We start from the raw sequence: 27,842 nt of genomic DNA, 5'->3' as shown, positions 1-27,842 counted from the left end.
TCAGGTGGTGGCGGTGGATGTCAAGAACAAGACGGCCATTTTCAAGGATGGGTTTAAGATGGAGTACAACAAGCTGCTGCTGGCAACAGGGAACACGTAGGTGGCCCTAAAGATTTTGCACCAGGTGTTGAGGTCTTGTTTTTCAGGTGCGGGAGGTTTAATGCACCCCAAATGTGTTGGAGAGAGACTGGCTGAACCAGGGGGAGAGTCAAGTGAGGAATTAGTCTGGAAACTTTAATTAATCACAAGAAGGCAAGGTCTGATCCCCATTGAATGCCACTGAACCTTCTCTAGTCTGTCCTGGGTGCAAAGTCTGAGAAGATTCCTCTGTAATAGACGTGAGTAATGAAGGAGCTAATTGGACTCTTCACGGGTGGATCTGGTTGTTTGGGTCTGACAGACCGTTTCAGAATGTTGTGGTATCTTCAAGATGAATCAGTGGGTTTCAGCCTAAGATTCCATGGCTTAGAAATTGAAATTAGTTTTGTGGAATCTGATGAAATTTCATGGAACTATGGAGAAACTTTGGCACAGTTAACCAGTGGAACAGCTTGCCTTCCTAAACCATTTTAGACCATGTAGGACAGTGATGCAGGACCTTTTCGGCGCTGAGTGCCCAAACCGGAACACGCATGCATGTGCGTGCACTAGAGTGCTGGAAACCCTAAGACCAGCTGGCCAGCACATGCATGCTTGTTTTTTTGGCTGTTTTGGGGCCATTTTTAAGCTGTTTTCCAGTGCTCTGGTGCCTGCAAAGACCAGCTGGCTGGCATGCCAGAAAGCAGAAGAGCAGATGGCGTGCCCGCCCACAGAGAGGGCTCTGCATGCCACATCTGGCACATGTGCCATAGGTTCGCCATCACGGGTGTAGGATGAGAGCGGTGTATGCTGGCCATAAAACAAGAGGAGACTGAACAATTTTATTTAGTCATTTAATTTTTTTTATCCCACTTTTATTATTTTATAAATAACTCAAGGCGGCAAACATACCTAATAATAAAAGGGATGAAAAGGATGAAGCAGGAGCTGCAGTTCCCTTTCTCAGATGTGACGCCTTTTACTCTAACTGGGTAGCCAGAATTCTAGTCATTTCCTGATCAAACTTGGCTTGGGGCGCTTGGGGCCAGGAATGGAGACTTCCTCCCTGGTTTTCCCACCTGCCCTTCTTCAACCGTTAGAGCAGTGTTTCTCAACCTTGACAACTTGAAGATGTCTGGACTTCAACTCCCAGAATTCCCCAGCCAGCGAATGCTGTCTGGGGAATTCTGGGAGTTGAAGTCCGGACATCTTCAAGTTGCCAAGGTTGAGAAACACTGCGTTAGAGGCTCCCTTGGCCTGACCTCTCCAATCTCTCCTTCCAGACCCAAAACGCTCAGCTGCAAAGGCAAGGAAGTGGAGAACGTCTTCACCATCTGTGCTGTGGAAGATGCCAACCGGGTGGTCAAAGTGGCCACTGGCAAAACGCTGTGGTGGTGGGAGCCTCTTTCCTGGGTGAGCAAAGGCTGCCTAGACGCCCTGGGAAGCTCACCTGATTCACAACGTGGTTTGTTTCATCTGAGTCTAGCATGCAGTAGCGTGGTTTACTACTGTGTCTCCCTGGAAAATAAGACCTGCCCCCAAAATAAGCTTTAGTCTGATTTTTAGGGTGGGCCTAATATAAGCCCTACCCCAAAAATAAGCCTGGGGGCAGCACAAGAAGCGAGCGCATGGGGGGATGACAGTGTCCGGCAGCAGCAGCAGCCCGCTGGTCCTTTGACACAGCGTAGTTAAGTCCGAGTGCGGAGGCAGAGGCATGGGGGGAGGGGAGAGGCAGCTGATCCCGCCACTCCGAGCAGGTGCCTGCCTAGTGCAGCCACGGGCAAGCTGAGAGATGGTGGGACAGAGTGGATGGTGCGTTGGGATCGCCTCCCCTGTGCCTCTTCCTCTGCCTGGCTCCACCAGGCACTTTTCACCCAGAGGGAAACAAAGCTCCATCTGCTTGCAAACGGGATACTTTGAAATAGAGATCCTGAATGCCGTCCCTCTGCTAAACAAATAATTCCTTCCCCACTGTCAAACCATTCACTAAGGCTGCATTCCTATTACTATTAGTCTTCTCATCGTTCCTATCCCCCATCTCCTCCCACTTATGACTGCAGGACTATAACTTTGTGGCTTGTATCCTTATGATTTATTGATATTGTTTCCTGATTGCTTATTTGTACCCTATGACCATCATTAAGTGCTGTACCTTATGATTCGTGACAATTGTATCTTGTCTTTTTATGTATCTGCACCACAGGCAAATTCCTTGGTGTCCAATCACCCTTGGGCAATGAAGAATTCTATTCTAATTCTAATTCTACCGTGTTTCCCCAAAAATAAGACAGGGTTTTATTTTCTTTTGAAACCCCCCCCCCCGAAATAAGCACTTGGCCTTATTTTTGGGGAGGTCTTATTATTTTGAGGTGCAGGAGGCGGTGAGGGTAGTCACCTCATGGCTGCTGCTGTGTTGAAAATTTTCAGGGACAACTTATTTTGGGGGGAAGGCTTATTTTAGCGCATGCACTCAAAAACCCAATTAGGCTTATTATCTGGGGAGATCTTATTTTCAAGGAAACAGGGTCTTCTATTTACTCTATCTACTCTATAACTCTACTCTACTCTACTCTATTGCTAATTGCATGCATCCCATTTACAAGTAGAGGAAGCTTCCAGTATTCTGTCATTTCTCCATCTGGGCAAAAAGTGTTTGGGCTCCTATGGGGTGCTTGGGAATGGAACAAATCCCAAGCACCGTCTAAGCACCCAAACACTTTTTGCCCAGATGGAGACAAAGCTTTCTCTGCTTGCAAATGGGACACTTTTGCTAATTACTCTGTTTTAAAACATCCCACTTGCAAGCATACAAAGCTTCAAGTCTCAGTCATTTTTCCATTCAGGCAAAAGTGTGTTTGCCTTGGGAAGCCTTGTAAAGCTGTTGAGAATGCGGGCAAGCAGATGGTGGGAGGGGGCTGGCAGTTACCCTCAAATAAGATCTCCCTGAAAATAAGGCCTAATAGGTCTTTTGGTCCAAATGAAATATATAAGACCCGATCTTATTTTTGAGGAAACCCGGTATCTATGGTTTATGACTTAGCATGCAAAGCAGATCCTGCTGTTTGTAGTTTATTGCACAAACCATGATTAAGGAAATCATGATTTAGTACAGTATGTGGACACAGGCTAAATAAGTCTTGAAAATTAAATTCTGTGTCCAAGTTGGAGATTGAGGAGGGGGGCTTCTCCCTCTGTTTTTAGCTGCTGTTTTTTCCTCGTTTTGCCCAAGTTGACTTGTTTCAGCAGCTGGATCGTCTGCCTTTGTGCTGCACTCTCAGCTTGTGTTGGGTCTTTCTTGCGGTGGCTCCCTAACCCTTCTGCTCCCTCTGGCCTTTTGCAGGGATGGAGGTGGCTGCCTACCTTTCGGAGAAGGCTCACTCAGTCTCGGTGGTGGAGCTGGAAGAAGCCCCCTTCAAGAAATTCTTTGGGGAAAGGTTGGGCGAGCCATCATGAAGGCAAGGCAGCTCCTTGCAGGGGGCATTTGGGGAGGATTGAACCTTGTTTTGAGTGGAATGTCTTTCAACCTTCTCTCCCCTTCTCCTCTGGGACAGATGTTTGAAAACAACCGAGTGAAGTTCTACATGCAGACCGAAGTGTCAGAACTGCGGGAACAGGAGGGCAAGGTAGAGTTGGATGGATCAATCAAACCAAACCTTTATTGTCAATGTGTACAATAAAATTGAATCAGCCTCCCTTGGTACAGCCCTCCTGAAAACGCCAAATACATCTCCATCCATATATGTAAAAATGGCTGTGTGTGTGTGTATGTTCCAGCATAACTCTGGAACGCCTCGAGGAATTTCAACCAAACTTGGTACACAGATGACTTAAACACTGAAAAAATATTGCGGGGATAAGACACCCTTAAAACTCCTCATGGGTAGGTGGGTGTTCTGTTAAGATACAGCCTGTTGTGCCTTAAATGGCTTCTACTGTACTGCTGTAAAATGGCTTCTACTGTACAGCACAGTGGAGTTGCCATGGTAACTGCTTCACAGTACTCCACAATACTCCACAAGGGGGCTCCCTCTGGTAAGGGTAAAATCCAACATTAGAAATGTTTGGTCCAGACATTTCCCCCTATAAATAAATACCTGGGCAATGCAAGGTTTATGGCTAGTAACTCAATAAAGAAAAGAAAAAGAAATCCCTAAACCCAAATAACTATAACTAGCACACATTACCACATACATATATATAATATATTATGTTACACTGGTATAAACATGTATGTTACCCTGGCCCTGCAAATCTATCATATTAAACCTGATTGTGGTGCTATGTTGTGTAGATGTCTGATGGATAAAAGCTATTTTTCAGCCTATACATTTGGCTGGCTCTGCTTCTTGCTGGATAGAATGGATGGAAACCAATCAAGGAGATTAAGGAGAAACTTCCCAATAGGGAGGACAATGAGGTGCTTCACCACTGGAAGTTTTTAAGAAGAGATTGGACAGGGACCTCTCTGAAATAGTATAGGGCAGGGGTCCCCAACCTGTGGGCCGCAGCTATGGCCTAATCGACACTGGATCACATCTACACACGTGCACATCCCCACTCAATGGATGTTTGCACGAGCATCCCGGAGGGTCTGGCTCCATTCACACGAGCATTGCTGCAAACTTCGCAGATGCTCGCGCACACACATGCACACATGCACCTGCCCCTCCCATAAAATAATCCCCTCTTTCCTTCCTTCTCTTCCTCGCTCCAACACGGAAAGGTTGGGGAACTCTGATATATATATAGGTCTCCTGCTGACAGGGGGTAGGCTAGAAGACCTCCAAGGTCCCAGTTTTATTGATTGATTGAATGGAGTTTAGTGAGGCTTGGGGCCCCCTCAAAACCCTCCATTGAGCCTCTGGTTGGGGAGGCCAGGCCAGGGCGGGGGGAGAAGACTCTTTGCAAGCTTTGGAATTAATCGCTGAGTGAAAAAGATATTTCTTTTTGCAAGGGGGAAGCCTGGGAGGGCAGCTCTTTAGACAGGATGCCTGGTTCATCATCTTGGCAGCCTCCTGTTTCTTTCGGAGGGAGGTTGGGAGAGTTAGAAAATAAAAATATGAACATCAAGAACAGAGCCCTTCCTCATCTTTGCCCACTGTCTCCTAGCACTTCCCTGTTATGGATAGGACTGCCAGCCCCACCAGCCACAGCCCTTGCAGCCAAGACCTGGAAGTCCTCCAGCCCTCCACTGGCCTCATTTTGAGAGTTTAGGATTCTGCCCATGTACAGAGTGAGGAAGTCCACAGTTGGGGAGGCAGTTTGCAAGACTTCCTTGGACCTGAGGAGGGGTGGAAGAGAGGCGTAGAGCCTCTGGGGAGGATGAACAACAATAGAACAATAGAATGGATGAGCTGGAAGGGACCTTGGAGGTCTTCTAGTCCAGCTCCCTGCTCAAGCAGGAGAACCTATAATATTTCAGATAATTGATGGTTTTCAGTTGCTCAGAGTTTGCAAGGTTGCCAGGATATTTCTGGTTTCTTTTAAAGTTTTTTATTTTTATTTTTTGTTCTCTATGTACAATTATAGGTATACATTCACATAGTTATTATTCTTTTTTACATTCGTCGTTCTTATACTTTTGTCATTCCATTTACAGGGTTATAACATACTATTTGGGTTGCTTTATTTACCATCCCTTCCTCCTGTTTTGACACCACCTTCTTTTCCCCTTTCTTTTCTCCCCCCCTCCCTTCCCACTTTCTTCCTCTTACCTCTCCCCTACTCCTCTCTTCCTCTTCCCCTTTCTACCTTCTCTCCTTCTCCTTCCATCTTCCTCTCCGCAACTCTGTCTTCCTTCCCTCCTCTTCCTCTCCTCCCCTCCCTCTTTCTTTCTTTTTCTACTGTTGTAGCTGTCTCTTCCAGTTCTTACTTTTTATTTTCTTGGGGTGGTATTTCTGCAAACCCAAAAATAGTTAAATATAATTTTTTTTCCCTTCTCAAATCTAGCCAGGATATTTCTGTTTGAAACTCCCCAGCCACATCCACCCACCCACCCACCCAAGGAGAGGTGAGGAGCCTCCCACACCCAGCAGTGTCTAGCTTTCTATCTTCACAGACAAGCAGAACTGTAACAAGAAATCACTTAGGCGTTTGGGTTTTTTCTAAAGAGCTTTATTATTGTTAATTACAAAAATAAACATACCATCTTTCCTTATGCCATGTGTCATTTGGGTACAAACATTTCTGTGCAACCTCGTTCCTTTTTTGCCACATCTTTCACATTCATATTAACAGTATTTCCCTAAGTTTAGTATTAATATATTGAGCATTTAAATGTTATAGAACTCTCCATTTTTCTTCTTAATATTTTCTAGTAATAATATCATATCAACATTAAACATCGTAATTCTCATCATACACATACTAACAGTTTTCATCTTATTTATATCTATCTAAGTTTATTGCCTACTTATTTTTTAGCTTTCTTCATTTCCAAACTCCTTTTTTCTCTCTCCAACCATTGGTAAAACACTTCCCATATCATATAATAATCAGTTTGCTCTTTCCCCTTAATTGCTAATGTTAATCTGTTCATTTCTGTACAGTCTAATATTTACCATATCACCTTCACATCAATAGGAATCTCTACACTTTTCCAATGTTGTGCAAATACAATTCTAGCTGCGGTTAATACATGAATGATTAAATATGCATTCTCTTTATTATAAATTTTAGATAGAATTCCTAGCAGAAATGTTTCTAGCTTCAGCTCAATATGTTGTTGAGCTGAAGGGGTTTTTTTTTTTTTTTAATTTGCTGCATTTTACCTTTCCCCAAAGCTGAAGGAGGTAGTGCTGAAGAGTGGCGGCTACTCCGGGCAGACGTCTGCGTGATCGGCATAGGTAAGTGCTGGAGTATTTTGGGTTGGCCTTTGCGGGGACTGAAGAAGATCAAAATGGCACCAGGACTGCCCAATCGAAGCTCACTCTTACAGGTGTCACATGCTGCGCCCCCACTCATCACACACACGTAAGTATGGTTTATAGAGAGTTTATTGATGTTCCCCAGCAGTTCCCTTCACCCAACCTCAGAACTGTCCCAAATCAATCCAGCCACAAGCAGGCCAGGATTAGTCCACCAGGCAATGGCCGGTGGTCCATAAAACAGTAGAGAGTTGCTCCAACCAACCAAGTCCACCAAACAAACTTAAATCTACCAGGGAAAACTGAAAGGACATCTACGAGAGCTCACTTGGTAAGAGAAGTTCAAAGTCTCCAAGGTACAAAGTCAAGCAGGACATACGAGGAAATACACACAGCCATAAACCCAATGTGTTATTCCCAGCAACGCCTCCCTATGCCTGCCATGATAAATAGCTTTCCAGTGCAGCCCATCAAGACAGGCAGGGCCTCTCCCAAGAAATCTGGAAGATCTCCATTGCTCTCGTCTTTTCTCTGCCCTGCGTGCTCTTGAATCTACTGCAGAAGGCAGCTCCTGCTCCTCTTCTTCACTGATATCCACACCTGCAAGCTGCCACCCTCCGAAGCATCCTTTAAATTTCTTTTGGCAGGCTGTTCAGAGTCATTAATAACCTACTTCCTGACATGCCAGGAATGAGCTCATCCTCCCTTGATCCGACTCCAAGGAAGAATCGGAGGAATCGTCCAAGAGAGACATCACACATGCTTTGATCAGTTGCTCTTGGACATCTTAAGCTTTTAGATAACCCCCTGGGGATGTCCCTGAGTGCCCCTATGTTTGAGGACTCTTCCTTGACCTTCCCACAAGGACAGCCCTTACTTTAATTATACAGCTCTTCTGTTCATCAGGGGTAGCATTTACCTGACATTTGCTGAGTTTGAAAAAAAAAAGCCACTTTGGGGATTTTTGGATGGGGGACCATCTGAAGATTCTAGAACAATGATTAAGTTGGAAAGGGGGCCCTGGCAAAATACTTCTCTATGGTGACCCAAAAATTGTCCCTGAAGTAAGTTACAGAGCTGAGTGAGAAGAGTCAGTAGAGAGATTATAGTTGACATTGGCTCATTCACAAAAAAGCAACTGAATGGAGCTGAGCGTTTACTGACCCGATGCCCTTCCTGTCACCAATGTGGAGTTTTGTTCAGCAGATATAGTCTCACTGGGCCCAGAGAGAAATATCTGCCTCTACCTAGGATCAAACTCACAGCCTCCTGATTGTGAGATGAGAGTTTCCACCTCTGGGCCACCGCACCACTCCGAGAAATCCTTCCATAGGATAATTATTTCATATGACAGAAACCAGGATCTTCTGAAGCCATGAGAAAGTGTGAGAAGGAAGTGATGACATAATGGGGGAGCCCAAAAAGTGTTTGATTTTGACAGTAAGGAATTATCAGTATTAGGGATACTAAACTATAGCATATTTTAAATAATAGTTTATTTAAACTATTTATTTAAAATAAGCTACATTTTAGTTTATTTAAAGCATTTTAATTCCACCAAAAAGCCAGAATGTTTTACAGGCCACCAAAGAGCAACCATCACCTAAAGTTTTTTACAAGCTAAAAAACTGTAATATGGAAGGAAAATAGGAGGGGGAAGAGGAAAGAAGAGGGGGGGGACTTAAAGCAAAGCACCAATTGAATTGGGACTTAAACTTGTATTATCTCCAGTTTATATGGATGATCTATCATTTTATGATTTATAAAGCAGATGGAGTGGTCAAGAGTAATTAGTATTTGATAATGGTCATTTCTGTGGTTGAAATAAATGGGGCTGGGGGTCAAGAGTCCCTCCCACTGCTAATGCCCTTCTTCTTTGGCGCAGGAGCCACTCCAGCCACTGGCTTTTTGAAGCAGAGCGGTGTCCATCTGGACTCCAAAGGTTACATCGTGGTGAACAAGGTACCCTAGAAGCAGCCAAACAGGCCGGCCAGGGAGGAGGTGGTGGCGGCGGGGGCAGGGGGGGCTGTTGGCTAAGCACTGGACCATCCATCCATCCATCCATCCATCCATCCATTCAATTCATCATCCATTCAGCCATCCAATTCATTCATTCAGCTATCCAATTCATCCATCTATCCGTCCATTCAATTCATCCATCCATCCATTCATCCATCCATCCATCCATCCATCCAATTCAGTCATTCATTCATTCATTCCATTCAATCAATTCACTCATCCATCCAATTCATTCATTCATTCATCCATCCATCCATCCAGTTCATCCATCTATCCGTCCATTCAATTCATCCATCTATCCATCCATTCAATTCATCCATCCATCCAATTCATTAATTCATTCATTCCATTCAATCAATTCACTCATTCATCCAATTCATTCATTCATTCATCCATCCAGTTCATCCATCTATCCGTCCATTCAATTCATCCATCCATCTAATTCCTCCATCCAACTATCCATTCAACTCATCTATCTATCCATCCATCCATCCATCTATCCATCCATCCATCCAATTTATTCATTCATTCCATCCATCCAGTTCATCCATCCATTCATCCATCCAATTCATTCATTCATTCATCCATCCAATTCATCCATATATCCATCCATTCGATTCATCCACCCATCCATCAAATTCATTCATTCATTCATTCAATCAATCAATCCATCACATCAAATTCATCCATTCATCCCTTCAATCCATCCATCCATCCATCCAATTCATTCATTCATTCATTCATTCAAATTTATATAGCCACCTACTTTACCCATCCATCTATCCATCCATTTCATTCATTCATTTAAATTTATATAGCTGCCTACTTACTCCCAGTGACACTAGTTGGCTTATAGAAAATAAAAACACAATGTAGAAGAAATAGAAATAATAAAAATAATAAAATAATAAACACCCTCCCCAACGGCAATTGGGTAATTCAATCAGTAGGCTAAATGGAGTCCTTGATGCTCTCTGTGCTGGTGCTCTCCCTGCAGACGTTGCAGTGCCCAACTAGGGAACACCATCAGTGTGTGGTAGGGTGGGGTGCGCAAATCACCAAAGGGCACCAAGGAATCCACAGTTCCACCCTGTGGAAGTGTTTCAGGCAAGATGGGTGGCCATCCATGCATACATGCATGCTTGCATGCATCCCTACCTCCATGTCATATTTTAAAGTAAAATTTAGTCCCTGATTATTTCCTGAGTCAAACTTGAGGTGGTTTGTTCTGTGTGGAGCTCTTGTCTCTTCATTTGAAATTATCTGAGTAGAAGTGTGTGTGGATGTGTGTGCAGTACCGGGAGAAGAGCTTGCTTGTCTCTAGAGTTTGTGGGAGCTTCATTACTGGAGGCTTTCAAGAAGAGATTGGTCAGCCACCTGTGTGAAATGGTAGAGGGTCTCCTGCTTGAGAGGGAGCGTGTTGGACTAGAAGACCTCCAAGGTCCCTTCCAGCTCTATTCTGACTAATGTCACATCTAGCCCTTGCCTTTCTTGAGGTCTGAATTGGAAACACTCCCTAGCATATCAGGTAAGGGAAAGCGTTGGGTATGTTCAACCTTCTTTAGCCTTGGTCTTTTGGGAATTGTTGCTGGCTAATGCAGTTGCAGGTTGGATATCAAAAAAAGGTGAACCCTAAAGGCATAATTAAAAAGATTTATTAAGAGGGGTCTTCTATTTATGGCAAAGATTTTCTTTCTGGATACACCCCAGGAGGGCCTCCCTTGTGGAGTGGGCCATGGGCAGGAATTGCAAAGGGGCTGCTTTCCTTGGGAAAGATTTAAAGCCCTCCCCCATCTCCCCACCTCCACCCCTGGAGTGGCCTTGTTATCAGCAAAGGAGGGTTACATATTAATGAGGATTAACAGTATTAGGCACCTGCTAAGACCAAAGTGAGAAATAATTATCTGACGGGGTTAGAACTGGAGGATTTTTTTATCTTGCAACTGACAAAAGTAAATAGGAAGATTAGTTTGTCTGGGCAGCCTCTCTTCCAAGTATTAATTAAAAAATGTGGGTCAATCACAGGACAGGTATTGAAATATAAATGGATATTTTCCAGTCCCTGGGCCACTGCTGTGTTTTCTACAACTGCTTAGCTGAATTGCAATTTTTTATATGATTTTAAACAGATCTGCTGCTAATTTCTCCAACTCCTGCAGTTTGGTTGCTAGCAGTGTGTTTTAAGACCTAATTTTCTTTATTTCTAGAACATCTGGCTTTAGTGATAAAATCTTCCTACTTTATTTGGGGATCTTTTTAACGGTTTATCTGTACAGTCACACACCTGTTCTTCATACCTTTCCAGTAGATCTTTGCCTTATTGTTTTACAGAGTCCCTGTTTGTATAAACGTTTCTCTTAATTTCTATGATTTCCTTATGACCTGTTCCCTGCATTACTCTAAATTTACTCCTTTTCTTCTTGCATTTAGTTTGGGCACTTTTCCCTTCCTCTTTGTTATTTCTGCTTTCATCTCATTTTCAATCTATCAGCTGCTTTGCCTGTTTTGCTTTTTTGCATTTGAGATTTGCTTCATCTTTAAGGATATTAAGTAAAACTATCAGCTGAAAAATGGACAAACCAGGCTTAATAACCCCACAATTTATGGAATAGGTCAGATCAGTCAGAAGAGATTTACAACCCTTGTGTAAGCATGAAATATTAGAATACAAGGATATCCACTCTTCATGTGAATATGGCTCTCTGAAGAGGAGGAGCAGGCTGGGTTCCCTGTTTCACTGTCCATATTTGCACGAGGACAAGGCAGCTGTGCTTCCTTCAGTCAGAGCTAAACCATTTCTTAATTATTTATTTCCCCTGTGCAGCTGAAAACCAGGAAGTGTCATGGGACTGTCCGTTAAAAACTCAGCCAAAACTATCAGGATGCAACAGGTATAAAAACTAAATGACTTGGCTGTGGAGCAGTTCCTAAAGATGCTTCCAGGTATTCCTCAGCATCTTTATTTCTAGTCATCACTTGACTATTGTTACATTTTTAGAGTTTACACAAATAATCAGATTTGTCAAAGCTACTGAGAAAGTTAAGAAAATGATTCTGTCTGGTTGCTTTGCCTGTCTTTTGAAATCTTTTGATAGTGCATCCACCCTTCCTTCTTTCTTTCCTTCCTTCCTTTCTTCCCTCCCTCTTTCCTTTTTTGCTCCTTCCTCCTTCCCTTGCTCTTTCCTTCCTTTACTCCTTCCCTCCTTCCTTTCCTTCCCTCCCTCTTTCCTTCATCCTTCCTTCCTTCCCTCCCTCGCTCCTTCCCCCTTTCCTTCTTTGCTTTTTCCTTCCTTTGCTCCTTGCTTCCTTGCTTCCTTGCTTCCTTCCTTCCTTGCTCAGCTGGTGCTTCCTTCCTTCTTCCTCCCTCCCTCCCTCCCTCTTCCCTCCTGCAATGGACCATTCCTTGTTCCCCCTCCCCTTGCAAGGCCTTCCCCCAACAGAGCTCTTCTCTCCTTTCCAGATGATGCAGACCAACGTTCCAGGAGTTTTTGCTGCAGGCGACGCGGTGGCCTTTCCTTTGGCACTGAGGAACCACAAGAAGACCAACGTTCCCCACTGGCAGATGGCTCACATGCACGGTGGGTGTTGTGGTGGAGGAGAAGTCTCCATTTCCCCTCTGGAAACCCTGGGAAATCCTTAGCAAATGGGTGGGTAGCTGCAGCCTGTCTTGGTTTAGGACAATCAAGATATCGGAGAGGGAGGGGACGGGCAGACGGACGGACAACAACCTCTTCTGTGGTCCCTTCCCAGGCCCAGGACTGTCCTAGGCCTAGTTGGGTGTTCAGCTTCGCCTTTCCCAATCATTTTCCCTATGAATAAACCTCCCTCTGTTCTGGTTTTAAAACTTGCTTCGCTCCACCTTGTTCAGGACTGATGCATCACATACAACACACACACACACACACACACACACACACAAAGTCACACCCACCCACCTCCAAGCACAGCAGGGCAGGGTGGGCTGTAAAAAAAGAGAAGGCTGTCACTGTAACCAATCTTTAGATTTTCCCTACTGGAGTCTAAGACTTTGCATTTGGGAAGAAGTGTAGAGCTGGACTTGGCGATAGGGAAGTGTTGTGGCCCAGCAGGAGCCGTTGGAGCTGCCACCAGACTCCGACAGCGAGGGGCCCTATGAGTTGGCTTTGGAGGATGTGGAGGACCCTGGACAGGGTTCCGACTCAGAGCAGGGCGCAGAGAGGCTGGTTGGCCACCAGTGGGGAGGAGACAAGGGGGTGTAATCTGGACGTCAGCAGTGGGGAGGAGACAAGGGAGTTGTTCCTAGATGCCCGGCATCGGAGAGCTAATAAGCAGAAGGAACAATTATGCAATTACAGGAGGTAATTGCACTCAGCTGGTGGTCATTAGGCTCCTCTCCAGACTATAAAAGGACTGCTTGTGCACATGCCCCTCTTGCAGAAGTCAACGCAGGAACTAATGTCGGAGAACATTATTGTGAGCTTGGGAGGCTGGATAGCTGCCAAGTCTTATCTGTGCTGGTTTGCTGCCAAGAACCTGTCTGTCTGTTAATTAAATGCCGTAACTTATCTTCGGCTTGGAGTGTGTGTTGGTGTGGGACGAGGGGGGTCAGAACAGGAAGGTAGGAGTGAGCTGTTAAGAGAGGATTTTAAGTAGTCTTGACAAACAGGAAAGCAGGAAAAAGACCCTCCAAATGGCTACGGTTTTGTGTATGGGACAGGGAGAAAGTTGGGCAGGATCCCGAGATGCTGTTTCTTTACCCCACAATAATAAAAAGGCCTGCTAGAGTCTCTGCAGTGTTCTTGTCTCAGAGGATGGATTTGTTGCATGCAACAGCCAATGAAGACATGGTTTGTTTTTTGACCTAGGCAACCTCTAAGATGGATGGACTTCAACTCCCAGAATTCCCCAGCCAGGTTGGGGAATTCTGGGAGTTGAAGGCCAGCCATCTTAAAGTTACCAGAGTTGAGAAACAATGGACACTAGGGGTTGGCAACCTTACACACTCAAAGAGCCACAAAGGTCCTAACTGGAAGACCCCCATTCAATTCTGGAGCCAACTGGAAGTCTGGTTCCTGCACCATTGAGCCTCCTCTTAGCACAGCGTCCTTTTTCCTGTGCTGACCGGAAGTCCAGTTCCCCACCATAGAGTCCCCTCCTAGCATGGTGTTCTTTTTTCTCTACCTGTACTAACTGAAAGCCCTATCAATTGTGGAGCCGAGCAGTGACAGGGAGCCACCAGAGAGGGATGAAAGAGCCATGTGCGGCTCCAGAGGTTGCTGACCCCTGGCTTACACCATTCAAATAATGAACAAACAGGGCTTTTTTTGCAAGAAATTTTTATTTTTATTAAATAAACAATACAAAAAAATAATCTTACATCTTGTAGAAAGTGTCAATTGGTTACAATTAGCTTTCGTGCATCTCTTCCACAGTCATTACTTATATTCATATCAGAGGTCAAAGATTCTTAATGAGTTTACTATCATCAACATAGCATAGTTCTCATTTGACTGAAGTTGTTTAGTGTCCTTTTGCCTAAAATAATCCATAGTTAAAAACACAACCACCTGATGGCAAAACAAACATAGTTTTGATATGCTCTAAAGACCCTAACTCAGATGCCTGATTGACTTCTCTATTACATTCTCTGTTGCATCCCAGGGCGCATAGCAGCACTGAACATGCTGGCCTATGGGACCGAAATCAGCACCGTCCCTTACCTGTGGACAGCCATGTTTGGCAAGAGCATTCGCTATGCAGGTGAGGGAAGAAAAGTTTAGGATTAGAGTGTGCGGTGCTGAGACCTGCTTTTTGGTTGCCTTTCTGGTTTTTGGGAGGTGGTGGGCTGTTTGATATTCTTAGGTACTTTGTTTTTAACTCTTGTAATGTTCGTTATTGTTTTTATTTCATTGTTTGCTGCCCAGAGTCACTCATTATTTAACCACATATATTTGATAAATTAAAAAAAGAATACACTCAGGCAGATTGGCAAAATCCACAGCTATCATGTTTCTTCCTTAGAAAGCTTGGAAAAAATGCAGAAGTCTTGCGTCTGTGTATGATTTGTGCTATGAAACTAAGTCCAGATTTGAATGGCTGGAGAAAGTATCTAATTTAGGGTGCCTTAAAATGTCACCTTCTCCACTCTTGACCAAAAGGGAACTAATTCTGCACCTGGTCGACTCATCTGCACTTTGCAGCAAAATTCTCTTTGTTTTCGCCACGTTGTAATGCTCCATAAAAATGTGGTGAAATACATTTTAAAAATGTCTGTTTGTTTCAAGATGCTCTAAATGCTCTAAATTCATGTGTAGTATTAATTAGTTTCTTATCATATATTTTATGCTTTTTAAAAGAAACAAAACAGCAGATTAAAATAGGAAAAAGAAACTAGTGCTTCCTACATAGACATGTTGCTTTTCTTTTCTAGGTCATGGAGAAGGATTTGATGATGTGATTATTCGGGGAGACCTAGACGAACTTAAATTTGTAGCCTTTTACACTAAGTAAGTGCCCATGAAAAGCTCTAATTTAAAAGCCACCATGATGGGGGTTGCATAATTATGGTATACTGTTTGTTTATAATAAGCAAATACAGCTGTTTGTGTATTGCTTGTTGGTGTTGCAAAAGCTGGCTGAATCTGTGCAATCGATTTTAGCTTCAAAGAATAATAATAGAACTTTTTATTTTATTTTATTACTTGGGCCATGAAACTCCAGATTTACAGTATTTCTCAACTTTGGCAACTTTAAAATGGGTGGATTTCAACTCCCAGAATTCTCCTGACTGCATAGCTGGCTGGGGAATTCTGAGATCGAAGATCATCTCCCGAGAAAGGGGTACTAAAATTTTTTTGGAAGAAGGACCATTCCAGGCTTCCAAAGTTCCAAAGAATTTTAATTGACTTGAATATTGGGCTGCATTCAGTTCGCTGTTTATGTTCAGCGGGGAGAAATGTCAGATTCCAAAAGTCAGTAGAGATTCTCAGTCATCTAAGTCATGGTTGTCCCAAAGGTGCTTTTTTCAGGAGGCAATTGGACTTTCTAGTTTTTTCTTTTTAAGATGTTTGGCTTCTCATAAAGAAGCTTCTTCCGCTCTGACTGGATGGTGGGGAATGAAAGGATTTATACTCCTTGCTGACAGCTGGCCATTTGCATCCTTTTGAAGCACTTGGAGGTTTCCCAGTGTCCACAGGTTCACCTGAGTGATGCTCCTGGTTCCTGTCTGCATTTTTTCTTCTGGAAATCCATTCCTCCCCCCACACCATTCCAAGGGTCTTCATCCCAAATTGCATAGTTAAAAGTGTATAGAGATCCTCAGCCATCCAGGTCCTGGCTGTTCCAAAGGTGCTTTTTCAGGTGGCATAACTGGACTTTCTTGTTTTTCCTTTTGAAGACGTTTCGCTTCTCATCCAAGGATCTTCTTCAACTCTGACAGGACAGTGGGGAATGGAAGGATTTATATTCCTTTAAATTTCCAGAGGAAAAATTACAGACTACAGGAACCATTTGCACTACTCAGGTGACCCTGAGGACACAGATAAAACCTCCAAGTGGCATCAACGACCCTCCAAAAGGATGCAAAGGACCAGCTGTCTGCAAGGAATATCAATCCTTCCATTCCCCACCATCCAGTCAGAGCTGAAGAAGCTTCTTGGAGGAGAAGCGAAATGTCTTCAAAGAAAAAACAAGAAAGTCCAGTTATGCCTCCTGAAAAAAGCATCTTTGGGTCAGGTTCTAAAGTTAAATACAAACAAGATATGCAGTTCCTGGCTTAGCGGTTGTACTTGGTAGGCCACAGATTTCAAATAAGCCAATGATGCAAAGCAGCTGCTCCTAGAAGGGAGCCTACCTGTTGCTGCCGAACAGCGCCATCTGCAGAAGGGAGTTTGAAAAGCCATCTTGTATTTTTTTGACCATCCCCCAGAGATGCCACCATTGCCAGCTTGTTCTTTGAGTCAATGAAGTGAGTCATGCAAATATAATTAGTCGGCATTTGTGTTCCATTCATATCACAGTTCGTTGGATCAACTCAGCAGACCTGGGTGCAAAAGAAGCAAAGCGCCTAGGAAAAGCTCCCTTGGGTTCCACTGGAACCTCCTGCCTTGTGTGAAATGCACCCTGGGCAGCTGGCAGCGGTTTTTACCCTCCACTTCTGAGCCTTTGATCTTTTCTTCCAGGAGCGACGAAGTGCTGGCCGTGGCCAGCATGAACTACGACCCGCTGGTCTCCAAGGTGGCCGACGTCATGGGCTCTGGCAGGACTATCCGCAAGCGAGACGTGGAGTAAGTCCTCTTGAGTAGCTGCCGCCTTCCTCCTCCTCCACAGAAAGATTAACTCTCAGCATATTTTCCAGCCCCGCCACTCCCACTCCGCATGGAGCAGACATGTTGGGTCAAAAGCCTTTGGCAAACACGAGTGTGAGCTTCCTGTGTCCCTCCCTCATCTCATCAACTTCTTTGTGGGGTGGAGTCTGAACAACTGAATGGAGCTTAGTGTTTACTGGCCAGATGCCCTCCCTGTTGCCGATGAGGAGTTTTCTTCAGTAGATATGTTCTCATCGTGCCCAGAGAGAGAAATATCTGCTTCTAACTAGGATTGAACTCACAGCCTCCTGTTTGTGAGGCAAGAGCTCCACCACTAGGCCACCATACCACTCTCCCTGTGGCTTTCCCTGACCCTCTGAAACACAAGTGCATCATTCTTGCGACTTTACACTGGGCTTACCTCTTTTTCCCGAGGAGAGAGCCTGGAGATTGGAAAGAAGGAGATTTGAAGGATTATTTGTTCTAATTCTGAATCAGGAGTGTGCACATGTGGGGTGGGGGTGGGGATGTATGACAATTTCCCATGGCCAACTGACCGCAGGACACCTTGCTCCGGGACAAGAGTTACACGAGCATTACAGAAATGGTGGGACAGAATCATTAAAGCAAGGATGCAAAAGGAGGGACAGAGTGAAATGTGAATGACAACAATGAAAATATTTTTATTCATTTTAAATAATTAACTTGTTAAATTCAATTTAATTATTGAATTTAATTCAATTATTCAATTTAATTAATGAATAATTGAGCCATGGTGACACAGTGGTTAGAGTGCAGTAGTGCAGGGCTACTTCTGCTGATTGCTGGCTGCCTGCAACCTGGCAGTTCGATTCTCACCGTCTGAAGGTTGACTCAGCCTTCCATCCTTCTGAGGTGGGTAAAATGAGGACCCAGATTTTTGGGAGCCAGAGGCTGACTCTGTCAACCGCTTAGAGAGGGCTATAAAAGCACTATGAAGCAGTATATAAGTCTAAGTGCTAGTGCTATCTTCCTTCCTTCCTTCCTTCCTTCCTTCCTTCCTTCCTCCTTCCTTCCTTCCTTCCTTCCTTCCTGAATGCAGTATTGCAGCTAATTCTGCCCACTGCCAACAGTTCAATTCTCACCCAGCTCAAGGTTGACTCAGCCTTCGGTTGTTACAAGGTGGGTACAATGAGGACCCAGATTGTTGGGGACCATAGGCTGACTGTCAACCGCTAAGAGAGGGCTGGAAAGCACTGGAAAGCGGTATATAAGTAAGTGTTATTGCTATTGCTAAATTGTCCCATGGTGAATTATCCCGTGTTGAGTTGATCGTGGTAGGTGGGCTGCAGCGAGTTGCCCCTTTCCGTGTTGGAGGCGAGGGTGGGGGCTGCACCAAGCCAAGAGGGTGCTTGTTCAGTCATACCCCATGTGTAAAATTGGGATGGGGCTTTGGTTGCGCGGTGATGGTGGCCTTGATTTGCTTGACAGCCCTGGGGGGTGCCTCATTCTAAGTCTGGAATAAGCTGTTCTAATGAGCAGAATTGACAAGAGGCCAAGGAATCTTACTTTTGGGGTCTCAGAACAGGGACAAGGTGAGGTTTGGGGTGATGGAGAGCGGGGTGCTTTTGAATGGTTAGCTTTCCTAGACCGAAGAGTGGAGCGGAAGGAACAGGGAGTGAACAATGGTCTCCAGTTTTGAATTCTTCCCTCTTTTTCTAAAGTGGCTTCTGCATTTTTGCTTTCTTCTCGCCCCACCCAACAAGGCCACAACAAATATCTGCATAAGAAACTTGCACTGAGAGTTTGGCAACAGAATTTAGCATTACATAATTTTGGGGGCACTACAGTTCATGGGGGGAGGGAGGGGGAAGAATACAAAAAGGGCGCTGGGACTATATGTGGCTGCCGAGAATTCGGGGGTCCACCCCCCCCCCCGGTTTAGAAAGTGGTTGATACTATTCAGTGTTAGATTGGAGTGGATTTGATTCTTTTTTCACAATGCAGGAAGGGGCCCTGACCTATTCTCCTTTCATTCCTCTTTCTCTTTTACTGCTACGATTTAAGGCTCTTCATCCGGTATGTATGTGCCTATGTATGTTTGCCCTGGGACCACAGCCCAGCCGAGGCATTTGGAGGGGCTGCCTTGGGTTGAGAAGCTTTTCTGCTTTTTATTAGGAAAAAAGAGGGATATGTGCAGAACAGCTTCATTATTCAGTGATCGTTAAAAGAGGCCAGAGGGGTGCTTTTCTGCAGAGTTCTGGATCCTTCAGTGCTCAGCTGGGAACAGGCAGAGACCTGTGTGCTCCGGATATGTCTGTCTGCCTGCCTCCTGCTTGCCTGCTGCCTACCTACCTACCTACCTACCCACCCATTCATCTATTTATCTGTCCATCCATCCATTACCTACCCACTTATCTACCTATCAGTATCTGTCCATCTGTCGGTCTATCATCTATCCTCAATCCATCCATCCAGTCATTATCTACCACTCACTCACTCTCTCTTTCTCTCTCTCTCTGTCACCTATCATCTATCACCTGTTTATCATGTCTGTCTGTCTGTCTGTCTGTCTGTCTGTCTGTCTGTCTGTCTGTCTGTCTGTCTGTCTATCTATCTATCTATCTATCTATCTATCTATCTATCTATCTATCTATCTATCTATCTATCTATCTATCTACCTGACACCTGTGCTTCTGGAGGTAAAAAACAGCCCTGGAGGCTGGGAGTTGTAAGGGACATCAAGGACAACTCTATGGAAGGAAGGATGAGCCATTAAGGGAGGGAGAAATCCCCTCCTCCATCCTGAGCAAGCCTCAGGGAGGAGTCTCAAATAACCCCATCTTGATTCTCTTGGTGCAAGGGGGACACAAGAAACTCCGAGGAGCTTTGAAAATTGAGGGAAATGGCAGAAAATTCCAGAAATTTTCTCTCTCTCTCTCTTTATTTCTCTTGTAACAGTTCTCCTCTTGATCGATGCAGAGTTAATCACAGAAACTTGAAAGCCTGTCCAGGTTTTTCTCTTCACGATGGAAGCCCATTGTAGTTTTGGGCCAGTTGTTCAATTTTGGCTCCAAGGAAGGATTGGAGCACCAATGTTGCTTTCAGTTCCTGGGGGGCAGGGAGGCTGGCTGCTGATCAGATGATGAATCATGAAAACAGGTCCTCTCTTTTGGCCATGCCCATGCACACACACCCCCCCAGCAGCACTCTTCCCGTGACCCCCTTCCTGGCCAAGAATTTCTCGGGTTCCCTGAAAGGTCTTCAGCCGTGCCAGGGAGCAAAACATGACCCAACGTGGGGAAGCTCCAGTTGGTACAAAATGCAACGGGCCGCATGGTTTTGTGCAGACCCCGGTGTGCACATGTATCACCTCTCTTGCGGGAGTTGCAATGACTGCTGATTTGCTTCCGGATGCAATTCAAGGTGCTGGTTGTCACCTTTAAAGCCCTTCATGGCTGGGGACTAGGTGATCTGAGGGGACCCGTCTCTTGCCGGTCACATCTCCCCGACCCATCACAGCTGGGAGGCAGGGAATGCTGCGGGTCTCATCCCTGAGGGAGATACACCTGGTGGGACCCAGAAGAAGAGCCTTCTCCGTGGTGGCAACCTCCCTCTGGGACATCATCCCCCCAGAGATTAAAACGGCCCCCACTCTAACATTCTTCCGGAAGGCATGAAGACCTGGTTCTGCCAGTGGGCCGCGGGAACCCAGAGCAGGATGGAGCCCATTCAATGGCTCGTGTGAGGGAGTTGGGGGGTTAGTTTGTTATATTGTACTATATTTAATTTATTTGTTTCTTTTTGTTAGTTTTATGTATGTATGTATGTATGTATGTATGTATGTATGTATGTATGTGTGTGTGTGTGTGTGTATGTATGTATGCATGTATGCATGCATATATGTATACAGGGCGGGGCATAACCTTTTCCTAGGGGGTCACAGCAACACTTGTAATAACAACACAATAAGTCATACACCATTTGAAAGCCCATCAAAAACTGAGTTTATTGACACGATTAATAGTCAGTATGACCACCATTAGCCCTTCGAACAGCATTCAAACGAGGTGGATAAGAACACAACAAATCTTCAAACAGTTCGTTCGATTTTCCAGATTTTTCAACACAGTTTCCAAATTCATTCTCAAAGTTTCAACCGAATATCGATTTTGACCTTGCGCTCCTGAATCATCAGAGCTTCCACTTCATCCTTAATTATGGCCCCAATGTTCTCTGCCGGATTGAGATCTGGCGAATTGAGATCTGGCTCCAGCATCGCGAGCCTCTCGAAAGGCAATGCATTTTATTCTGTTCAATGATCCTTTGTTCTTCCGAATCGAATTTTCCAGCCATTCTTAAAGCAAATTTAACATTTATAGCTCATTCAATTCGTTTTTTATGGGCTTTAAAATGAGGTGTCGCGGAAGTTGTAAACTGCTGTCGATCTTGCTGTGACCCCCTAGGAAAGGTTATGCCCCGCCCTGTATATGAATGTATATGTATATGTGTATATGTGTATATATATATATATATGTGTGTGTGTGTGTGTCTGTGTGTGGGTTGCACTTTTTGCTGATAAATAAGGGGAGACTAGTATAGATCTATTTCAAGCTATTTAGCTCTCATCAGCTAGCCACACCCTTACTGGGATTATATTAATATTAATATTATATTAATATTTATATTAATATTAATATTAATATTAAATGATACTATACAATACAATACAATACAAAATATAATATAATATAATAATATAATATAATATAATATAATATAAAAATATAATATAATTAATATATAATATAATATAATAATATAATATACTATACTATAATAATATAATATAATATAATATAATATAATATAATATAATATAATATAATATAATATAATATAATATAATATAATATAATATATAATATATAATATATAATATAATATAATATAATAATGTAATGTAATGTAATGTAATGTAATGTAATGTAATGTAATGTAATGTAATATAATATAATATAATAATAATATAATATAATATAATATAATATAATATAATATAATATAATAAATATAATATAATATAATAAAGGCTTTGGCTGAACTACTGGCTGGTCCACCTGCGCCCCTGGCCAGGCCTTTCGGCCAGTGTTGCTGTTTTCTGCTGGGCTTCAGGGAGGCTGCCATAACCCATTTTGTCTTTTCTGCAGAACTGGCGACATGTCCTGGCTGACGGGGAAAGGCTCTTAAGAGATGGGGATCCTGTGTTTGGTTCCCTTTCAGGGACCTTCCTCCAGGTGTGGCAAGCCCGACCTTCCCCTGAGACTCTTCTCCCAGCTGTCCCTTTGTCTCAAGGATCTCTCTGGAGAGCATCGGAGGTGGACTTGCCCTTGACCTGCTGTGAGACAGTTTGTAGCAGCTCCCAGGGCGGGGCTGAAGGAAGAAACAGTGGGACGCCGGGCTGAATGCTGTCCATGGAGGGGGCAGGAGAAGGAAGGGATATACAAAAGTGGCGGGCACCTTTTGCAGGCTGGCACAAACTGCTGAGCCTGCATGGGAGAGGGCTCAGCTTCCTCAGGATGCTGCCATGGCACCACCCTTCCCTTCTCCCAAGTCAAGGCCCCATCCCCACTTCTCCTGCGGTTGCCATGTGCCAAAATGTCTCCTTGCATCATATGGAGGGAGGCAGGAAGATGGAAAAGGTCCTGGGACACTGGGAAACCAGAACGCGGCTGAGCAGCTTGTTCCTTGTTCCTCTGGGCTGAACCTCCCTTGATCTACTGGGATGACTGGAATCTGCTTGTTCTTTCCCGGGTCCATCTCCCCACTTTTTTTTGGGGGGGGGGCAATGCACTTTATAGATTCCGGATCAAGTTTCTTCTGCAGGAATGCTGACAGAATTCCGTGGTCTCAGATTACTGGATTACTAGGAAAGGATTGTCTTCTGGCTATTAATTGAAAGTACTGTTGCCTTTTCATAAATCAAGCTTAATTTTTGTCTCTTCCTTCCCCCTTTATTGGAATGCAACCTCTTAGTCTGGAAAGGCCAAAACCAACCCCAGGCAGAAAATGTTCTCTCTCTTTTTCCCCTTCCAGTGTGATTGATTCATAAATCTACATGGGGGGAAACTGAGTCATCCTGGTCACACTCAGACTAGTGAAATCGTCACTGGGTTTGGACGTGTGAGGCCACAGCGTCATGGGGCCACTCTCTTTAGTTTTTATGCTACAGTTAATCCTCGACTTACAACCATTCATTTAGCGACTGTTCAAAGCTCCAACGGCCTTGAAGAAAAGCAACTGGCAACAAGTCCTTGCACTTACGACCATCACAACGTTCATTGTATTCAAAATTGCATGCTTAGTAACCAGCATGTATTTTCGAGGGTTGCAGAGTCCCGGGTCGTGTGGTCACCATTTGCGACGTTCCCGGCAGACTTCCAACACCCAGAGTCAAGGGGGAAACCAGTTTCACTTAATGACCATGTGATTCACTTAACTGCAGTGATTCATTTAACAATGGTGGCAAAACAGGTCATAGAATTGGGTGAAAATCACCGTAGCAACAGAAATGCTGGTCCCAATTGTGGTCGGAATTTGAGGACTACCTGTACACCCTTTGGAACACCACCACCACCGGTGGCTCCCCATCCCAGGTGCTCAAGTAAGAGGGCGGTTGGGCTGGCCTAACGGGCCTCTCCTGCATCATGTAGGCGTTCACAATCTCCCCACTTTTTAAAAAGGTTCTTAATAAACCAAATATATGCCTTGCATCTATGTTATGTTAGTCTCCAGTGCTTTTCTCTTGGTGGAAGAAACGTGGCAGTCACCCAGGGTCGAAAGGGGCAGGGAATTGGGAAGGGAAAGAGAAGGCCAGCAACACTCACCTGGATCTTTGGCAGGTGCCTGTCTACTCCGTAGAGTTGAATGTTCACCCTGGACAAAGGCTCAACACTCAGGAAGCGGAGGGAGGGAGGGAGGCGTCTTCCACTTCTGTTGGACTAGAGCTTCCACCATGTCTTACATTCCTGCCTGAAATCATGTTAGGTTGGGAAATGGAATATGTAGTCCAAGTGTCCCAGACTTCCTCCTTGCTTCTGGCGGCATCCCAGCTGGTGGATATGCTAAAGGTGCATCTGGAAAGCAATAGCAATAGTCTTTAAACTTCCATGCCACTTCACAGAGCTTTACATCCCTCTCTAAGCGGTTTACAGAGTCAGCCCATTTCCCCCAACAATCTGAGTCCTCATTTTATCCACCTCAGAAGGAGGGAAGGATGAATCAACCTTGTGCCGGTGAGAATTGAACTGCTGGCAGTGGGTTAGAGTTATGGGAGGGAGGGAGGGAGGAGAAAAGGAAGAGTAATAGCAATCACCCTTAGACTTATATACTGCTTCGTAGTGCTTTACAGCCCTCTCTAAGCAGTTTACAGAGTCAGCCTCTTGCCCCCAACAATCTAGGTCCTCATTTTACCCACCTCGGAAGGAGGGAAGGCTGAGTCAACCTTGAGCCTGGTGAGATCTGAACTACCAAATTGCAGGCAATCGATAGGTAGCAGAAGTAGACGGCAGTACTGAACTCTAACCACTGTGCCACTTTGGCTCTAACAAACTCCTCAGGCACCAAAGGAGGAGTGGATCTCGCTGCAGGTGATGGAGACACTGGAACAAGCAAGAAGTGCCCACTCTGATGGCTGCAGCCTCTGCCCCCTCCCCTCCCCCTCCTGACATTTGGGCACCAGCTTCCTTTTGGGTTCCACTGCTGAACTCTGGAGGAGCAACACTTTGGCAGTGGGGGCCTCGTTCTTTTAAGATGTGTTCGCCTCTATTAATTTTACTAAACAGAACAGAGAAAACAGGGGAAAAAAGAGGTGGGACCCACAGAAATGAGGGCGTCTCGCACATGTATGCAGCATGTAGTTTTACACATTTTTCATATGGTGACTGTACATCAGCACATGATCTGCCCCTGCGCATAAGACAGAGGCAGAACCTTTGCATTTTGGAAACTGGGTGTAAACAGTCACCATCCTGATGTTGGTTCCCTGTGTCTCGTGCATAAATTGCCAGTGGCATCTTCAAACCAATGAATAACAAGGAGCCATCCATGTGGCTTTCCAACTGGAAGGTCTCCAACCCTTTTCTCTAAAATAATGGAGTTGGGGGTTTCTTTTCTTGAATTTTGAAGGAGGCACATCTCACATTAAGCAAGATCTGAAAATAAAGGCCCAACATTGTGCATATCAAAGGTTTACCCAAATCCCTCCAGGCCTTCCTGTCCTCTACAATCCCCTGGAGTCCATTAAGCTCACACCGACTGCTTCGGTGACTCCATCCAGCCACCTCCTTTTCTTGCCGTCCCTTCTTCTTTTGCCTTCCATCATGCCCAGCCTTAGGCTCTTCTCCAGGGAGTCCTTCCTTCTCATTAGGCGGCCAAAGTATTGGAGTTTCCTCTTCAGGATCTGGCCTTCTAAAGAGTAGTCTGGGTTGATCTCCTCTAGGATTGACCGGCTGGATCGCCTTGCAGTCCAAGGGACTCACAGGAGTTTTCCCTAGCACCAGAGTTCAAAAGCCTCCATTCTTTGACTTCCTTCCTTCTCATTAGGTGGCCAAAGTCTTTGAGTTTCCTCTTCAGGATCTGGCCTTCTAAAGAGCAGTCAGGGTTGATCTCCTCTAGGACTGACCGGTGAGATCGCCTTGCAATCCAAAGGACTCGCAGAGTCTTCTCCAGCACCAGAGTCCAAAGGCCTCCATTCTTTGGTGCTCAGCCTCTACTGGTGGCTAAAAGCTTTCTCTTTCAACATTGGAAAAGCACGGTGGATTTTCAAGAGCACTTTCCAAAAACAGAAGAGGAGAAGCCAGACTGCTACCAAGACAGACAGCAGGCATCGAAATGCAGCAATTCATGCAGCTGCATTAAATGCCTTCACAGCCAAGGGAGATGGGAGCTGAGCTGGAAGGACAGAGCATGTGATGCTGGGAAGCCTCTTCGCACATCACAGCCCTGCAAGCACTAAGCACTTATCACATAAGCTTAAGACTGAAATCAGGCTTGTCAGATGCACCATCTTTTCTATCCTGCTCTCCAGAGTAGAGAGTTGGTCTCTGACAGAAAGCCACTTGAAGAGATGAGAAGCATTTGAAATATGGATTGACAGGTGGCTGTTATGTACGAGCTGGGTTGACAGAATCAGAAATGAGGAGGGGATAAGTCGCCTGGGCAGGGGTGGGTTCCTGCCAGCATTACACCTAGGTGTATGCATTTGCACCTCAAAAGGTCTGCGTATGGGCACAATGTTAGAAAAGAGGAAAAAAATAAATTAAAAATTAAATTTTTGCAATGAAGATTGTTCTGCGCATGTGCAGATCGAAAATCAAGATGGTGGTGCCAATAATAGGACCGGTTCAGGGGCGTGACAGGCTGAGTTACTACCTACTCATCCAAACTGGTCTGAACTGGTGGGAACCCACTTCTCTGCCTGGGAAAGCCAAGGGAAATAATCAAACCCATAAAAAAGCAAAAGTTAGAATATTTTGGGCATGGGATGTGACACCTGGAAATATTCGGCATCCTTCCCTTAATCCTCCAGGGAAAGATTGAAAGCAAATGAGGTTGAGGCAGAAGAAGAACGTGGCTTCAAAATCTAAGAGATCAGTTTGGACAATATTCAGCAGCACTTTTTCATGCGGCTGTTGACAAAAATAATATCGCCAACATGATCGCCAACGTCCGATGACGGATATGGCACAAAAAGAAGTGCTGCAAATACTGGCTGGGGAATTCTGGGAGTCGAAGTCCCCAAGGCTTAAAAGCTGCCAAGTTTGGAGACCCCTGGCATAGCCTGAAGGTCGCTAGGATGCCTTTTCCGTGCTCTAAGTGAAGGGTTGCAACGGGAGCAGAGAGATGGGGGCTTTGTCATCTTACATCAGACTCTCAAAGACCAGGCATAGTCATATTCTCATCCTTCCTACGTCCTATTTTCAGCAGCACCAGATTAGCCCAGAGCCCTGGCTTGAAGGACAGTTGGGACAGCCTGGCCTGATAATGCGATTAAGCACAACTATCACCACGTCTCACGTGATCCAGCTGGGAAGGGGGGAGGGGGAGTTGTCAGGGCTGCAACTTCCCTCTGGAAGCCTTGGTGACTTTTGGTCTCTCTCTCTCTTTCTCTCTGTCTCTCCAGCAACGGCCAGACCTAGGACAGAAGCATGGCTGAGCTCTACCAGCTAGGTACCTGGGATAGGGGGTGGGAGTGGGGTGCCATATAGCACAGGAGGGTCTCACACGTCCCACCCTCATTGCAAGGAGGGTTGAAGCCCTCCTGGGATCCTGTCTGCCCTGCCTGCCCAATGTGGAAGGCAGCAACGCCAAAAAAGCTGGATAGTTGGGTGGAGGGTCAAGGCTGTAGAGTAGGGGAAGGACCTTTGGCCTTTTATGACTTGTGGACTTCAACTCCCAGGATTCCTCAGCCAACAAGGTTCCCCACTCCTGCTGGAGGGTCTCAAGAGCATCCAAATCACGAATGGCCTCAAAGGGGTGTCCCTTCTGACTAGATGACCTATATAAGTCCCTTCCAACTCTGTTGATCTGTTAATAGATTGTGGGCAGGCTGGCA

At 45.0% G+C, this 27,842-nt stretch overlaps 1 protein-coding gene across 1 annotated transcript in view; it reads left to right on the top strand.

Annotated features, from left to right (window-relative positions):
- AIFM3 (apoptosis inducing factor mitochondria associated 3) overlaps positions 1-23,956 on the top strand; it is a 60,645-nt gene extending 36,689 nt beyond the window's left edge. The window contains 14 exon segments of the mRNA XM_032228912.1: positions 5-96; positions 1,362-1,456; positions 1,459-1,491; positions 3,419-3,511; positions 3,514-3,533; positions 3,630-3,701; positions 6,861-6,882; positions 6,885-6,923; positions 8,830-8,906; positions 12,424-12,541; positions 14,604-14,702; positions 15,373-15,448; positions 17,123-17,227; positions 22,438-23,956. Of these exon segments, the coding sequence (XP_032084803.1) occupies positions 5-96; positions 1,362-1,456; positions 1,459-1,491; positions 3,419-3,511; positions 3,514-3,533; positions 3,630-3,701; positions 6,861-6,882; positions 6,885-6,923; positions 8,830-8,906; positions 12,424-12,541; positions 14,604-14,702; positions 15,373-15,448; positions 17,123-17,227; positions 22,438-22,477 (981 nt within the window). The 3' untranslated portion in view covers positions 22,478-23,956.
- The last annotated feature ends 3,886 nt before the right edge of the window (positions 23,957-27,842 follow it).

This window comes from Thamnophis elegans, chromosome 13 (genome assembly GCF_009769535.1).
Source record: "Thamnophis elegans isolate rThaEle1 chromosome 13, rThaEle1.pri, whole genome shotgun sequence".
In the NCBI taxonomy this organism is placed as follows: domain Eukaryota; kingdom Metazoa; phylum Chordata; class Lepidosauria; order Squamata; family Colubridae; genus Thamnophis; species Thamnophis elegans.
This window is presented reverse-complemented; position numbering and strand designations above follow the sequence as displayed.